Source organism: Sinocyclocheilus grahami, unplaced genomic scaffold (assembly GCF_001515645.1).
Source record: "Sinocyclocheilus grahami isolate Dianchi unplaced genomic scaffold, SAMN03320097.WGS_v1.1 scaffold466.1, whole genome shotgun sequence".
NCBI lineage: Eukaryota > Metazoa > Chordata > Actinopteri > Cypriniformes > Cyprinidae > Sinocyclocheilus > Sinocyclocheilus grahami.
This window is the reverse complement of record NW_015505645.1, coordinates 1,189,697-1,194,709: the sequence shown is the minus strand read 5'-3', so window position 1 is coordinate 1,194,709 and position 5,013 is coordinate 1,189,697. Positions and strand designations below refer to the sequence as shown.

The window sequence follows — 5,013 nt, the reverse complement described above, 5'->3', positions numbered from 1 at the left end:
GTTACATTTTTAAATTAGCTTTTTAACCCAACAGTTGGGTTAGTCCATATTTGACCCAACATTGGGTTGAAACAACCCAGCATTTTTTAGAGTGTATGCCCTGTATCTCTCTTTCTTGCTTTCTTTTAGATATGCATTGCCATCTCGTGACAATGACCAGCTCTGTATCATTGAAATAGCTGTTGCTAATGGAACTGCTAATCGGCAGCAGAAATATATGGATCAGCCTGTGTCAGAGGTAAACCTGCTTCTACATATTCGATCATTTGAATAACTGTGACTATCTATAATTTATCTATGAATTGTCTGATTTACTTTAACCATTTTAACATCAGAACAATTTAAAAGAAAATTATAGAAATTTCAAAAATGTGTATATTATGCATGCATACAAAAGAAGGGTTAAAAGTTATCACACCCACATTTACACACAGCATTTTGGCTATTGTAAAGGAAAATAATATATTTGCAGTCGGGTAGGCTATGCCGTTATTTTTGTAAAGAAGGCACCTCAGTCTTGAGAGCAGGTGTAATGATATTTGTTGCAAAAATAATAAGTTTGATCATTCAAGTTAAATAGGTTTGTGTCCTAATTGATGAGAACCTCAGAGAGTGCTGTGCTGCAATAATCAGACACTTTCAACAGACCATAAGATACTTAATCAGAATAAAATGGCCTTACAAATCCATTTATAGAGCTGCATAAAATAAAATCACCGGAGGCCTTATGGGAGATGTTTATCAATGTCTGTCAAATGGCCAATTAGATGACAAACTTTTGAAGCCCAATCAGAAAGTTTAAAACAGTTTGAAGGTTAGTTGTAAGCCTTATGATTCTGTAGGCCTTGTGTAGTTTGAATAGTTAGATGGTATGAAGTGATGTTTGAAAGCTATATAGGCCTTGTGTACTTTGAAACCGGTTATATATGTATACATGTGCTTGCTAAGGGGTTGTTACTGGGCAGTTGCTGGAGATGGGGGGGAAGCAAGAGAAGGCTGATGAAAAATAAGATACTTTTGTCTTAAGATTTTTTTTCTTTTAAAAGGTTGTACCAAGTTTGTTGTCCAGCCAACATAAGCAAGAATAGATGATAAAGGCATAAATATCTCGGACGGAGTCACCTATTTTATTGGAAAGATGTCTTGTCTTGATCAAAACCAATCAACTATTTTTTTTTTTTTCAAAAGAATAATTGGCTTTTGACCTAAATGAATGAACAATGATTGCTAAATGCATACAGCAGCAAAAGGTCCTTTAAGCTACTGTAGCAGCTCCACATAAATCCTTTCAAAGCTAAAAACTTTGCTTTTATCTCTAATTATAATTTCCATCTTTTAAAAGGTTGTACCAAGTTTGTTGTCCAGCCAACATAAGCAAGAATAGATGATAAAGGCATAAATATCTCGGACGGAGTCACCTATTTTATTGGAAAGATGTCTTGTCTTGATCAAAACCAATCAACTTTTTTTTTTTTCAAAAGAATAATTGGCTTTTGACCTAAATGAATGAACAATGATTGCTAAATGCATACAGCAGCAAAAGGTCCTTTAAGCTACTGTAGCAGCTCCACATAAATCCTTTCAAAGCTAAAAACTTTGCTTTTATCTCTAATTATAATTTCCAAGGTATAAGAGCCATTGACTTCAAAACAGTTATTGCACACTGTAATCTTTGTGTAGGAAAGAATAAAGTGTATTGTAACCTACAATATGTAGCTTTTTGCCAAAATCTAACACTTTACTATCCCAAAACACACACTGCCAATCAAAAGTTTTAGGTCGGTGTTTTTTTTTTCTTTTCTTTTTTTTTTCAAGAAGGATGCATTAAATGGTTAAACGGTGACAGTATCACGGTCTCTACTAAAATATGAAGCAGCTCTACCATTCTCAATACTGATAATAAGAAATGTTTCTTGAGCAGCAAATCGGCATATTAGAATAACTTCTGAAGGTTCATGTGTCACTGAAAACTGGAGTAATGGTAATTTGCTGCAAGAATAAATTACATTTTTTTTTAAATGTATTCAAATAGACAAGTTATTTAAATAATATAATTGTTACAATATAACAGTTTTACTGTAAATTTCATTAAATAAATACAGCCTTAGTGAGCATACAACACTTTTTTTTTAAAAATTTTAAAAAGACATCTTACCAACCCAATATTTTGAACCGTATTGTATTTTAAAATGCAGGCTAATTTAACATGAATCTCTTTAACAAGAGAAGAGTCATTATTGTTAGCATGTGTCAACTTTCTTCCTCCCAACGCTCAGGTGGTGTTCGGCCCCACATTCCTTGGTGGCGTTCCATCCCTCTCCGAGCTGCACCACAACATTGGGAATGTCTCTGGCTTCATTGGCTGCATACATGAGCTGCAGATGGGCTCCAAAGAGCTGTATGTGGTAGGGGAAGCAATCAGAGGCCAAAATATTCAGAACTGTGATGCTGCAGCCTGCCAGCACCAACCCTGCCGTAATGGAGGAACCTGTAGCAAGTATGATTTTAAAGATTCTTTCTGCAATTAGTGTTTTCAATGTGTCTGTTAAAGGGGTCATATGATGTTGTTAAAAAGAACATTATTTTGAGTATTTGGTGTAATTAAATGTTTGTGGTTTAAGGTTAAAAAAACACATTATTTTCTACATACTGTACAATATTGTTTCTCCTCTATGCCCCGCCTTTCTGAAACGCGTAGATTTTTTTCAAAGCTCATTGGTCTGAAAAGCGAGGTGTGCTCTGATTGGCCAGCTATCCAGTGCGTTGTGATTGGCCGAATACCTCAAGCATGTGACAAATGTTACACCCATCACCATAATGTGATGCCGTGTCCCAGAGCGACGAGACCAAAACATCCAAACCCATTATACACGAGGCATTTGTATCATCCAGTGGGAACATAATTGCAGATTATAATGACTTTTTACACATTGCATCGCGCCTCGCAAACATAAAACCATGTCTGCATTTGTGATTGGAGAAATGACAAACAAGCGCTACTCTACACTGCTCAAAACTCACGTTTGAATCATCAGTGGCAAATTCTTTATGAAAACTTACTTGCAGACTGTGAGTCAGAACAGCCGGCATTATAGTCTAATCTCCCAGGATCAGGAAACAGTCCTTCATAAAATGTGCTGCACACATCTGAATATTTGGGTTGAAGTGTTCTGGAACAGTGTTGTATATACAACTTAACCACTGATTTCTAGTTGTGTCCTCTTTTGGAAGGCCAAACAAAGTATTTTCGCTTTCGCAACGAAACACACAGGGTCTTCATAAAAATGGCGGTGGCAGCAACAATAAAGTTACGCCTTTTGCGTGAACATTTGGGCAGCTTGTAAAGGGGTCATGTGATGCGTTTTCAAGTTTTCCTTTCTCTTTGGATTGTTACAAGCTGATTGTGCATAGATAAGATCCCAGAAGTTGCAAAGACTAAAGTCTCAAAACCAAAGAGATTCTTTATCAAAGTTAAGACTCTGCCACGCCCCCCTAAAACGGCTCGTTCTAACACGCCCCCACATATCTATCTCACTAAAAAAAAAAAAAGTTTTATGCATAACCAGCTAACAGGGAATATACTTAGACCTTTGGTTAATGTTCTGGCAAAGTTATGAAAAAAATGTTCTTCCTGTAACGTTATCTGTATTTAATAATGTTCTCAATGTTGGCACAAAATCATTACTTATACATTATGCATGGAATGTTTTTTTCTGAAACACTTCAGTTGGCCGTTCATCTAACTTTTTTTTTAATTTATTTCCCGTTCTGGGAAAATTCTGAAATGTCTATATAACTTTATAGAAACGTTCTTAGAACATATTTTTGTTAGCTGGATATTTATCATATTGTAGTTTCCTAGTATACTGGTACGGAAAATTATTGCAATACTAAAATTTATTGTGGTGCAATATAATAAATTAGCAAATTTCTGTTCCTGACCCGAATGGCTACGTGCTGCTCTTCACCAGAGTTCTGGAATTGTGATGTGACGTGTAAAACATGACAAAAGGTTCATTTGTCAACACAAGACCACCAGAGTTTTTTTAGTTTCACCTAATGAGGTTTCTTACAAATCCATGTAAATGTCAGTCTTGAAAATGCCTTTTGCTCAGCCGATCACGTGCTTTACTACAGCAGCGTGAGCACAGGCACTGTAACTCTGCATCTGACAGCTGTGGAGCGGTTCTCCTGAAGGACTACAGAGAACTGGCTCTGAACTTAAACCGATAAACAAAGATAAGGTACCATTTACCTTACCGATGGTCTAAATTCATTCATTATGTACTGAATGAGTTTAAAGGAATATTGCAATAAAAAAACTTGTTTGCAAATAACAAATGACCCATTAATACTGTGCAATCTTGCTTTTGGTTCATAATTTGATATGCAATTAGACACCTGCTTTTTTCCTGTAATTACTCAAATTTTCCAAACTTTTGTCCTGTTTATTGTCATTTATTTGATAAATATTACCAATAATCAATGTACACAATAATAATAATAAAAACAAGTTATATTTGTATAATTGAATGACAATATAATTTTATTAAATGATAGAATTATTTAATATAATTGTAAGTGTTTTATTGTTGTGATGTAAGTATTCCATTTTAAACACAGTCTTGTACGTGGTAGCATCCTCATTTCTGGTTCTAAACCCATCTCGGAGAAGTCTGTTTTGCCCAAGTGCTCTGTGAAAATATTATTATTTCGAAAAGTTTTTTTTTTTTTTTTTACACTGAAGAATGGAGTAATGGCTGCTGAAAATTCATCTTTGCATCATGAATAAATTAACATTTCAAATGTTACAATAGAAACTGTTTTTATTTTATTTCTGATCAATTAAATGCAGCCTTGGTGAGATTAAGAGAGAAACACAAAAAAAAATTTGACCCCAAACATTTGAACTTGTGTGTGTGTGTGTGTGTAATATTTTTATTATTATATGTATATACAGGTGCATCTCAATAAATTAGAATGTCGTGGGAAAAGTTCATTTATTTCAGTATT

The 5,013-nt window shown here is 34.7% G+C and overlaps 1 protein-coding gene across 1 annotated transcript in view; it reads left to right on the top strand.

Annotated features, from left to right (window-relative positions):
* Positions 1-5,013, top strand: part of eys (eyes shut homolog) — a 250,507-nt gene that overhangs the window by 217,513 nt on the left and 27,981 nt on the right. The window contains exons 38-39 of the mRNA XM_016235318.1: positions 130-238; positions 2,277-2,497. Of these exons, the coding sequence (XP_016090804.1) occupies positions 130-238; positions 2,277-2,497 (330 nt within the window). The remainder of the gene's footprint in view (positions 1-129; positions 239-2,276; positions 2,498-5,013) is intronic.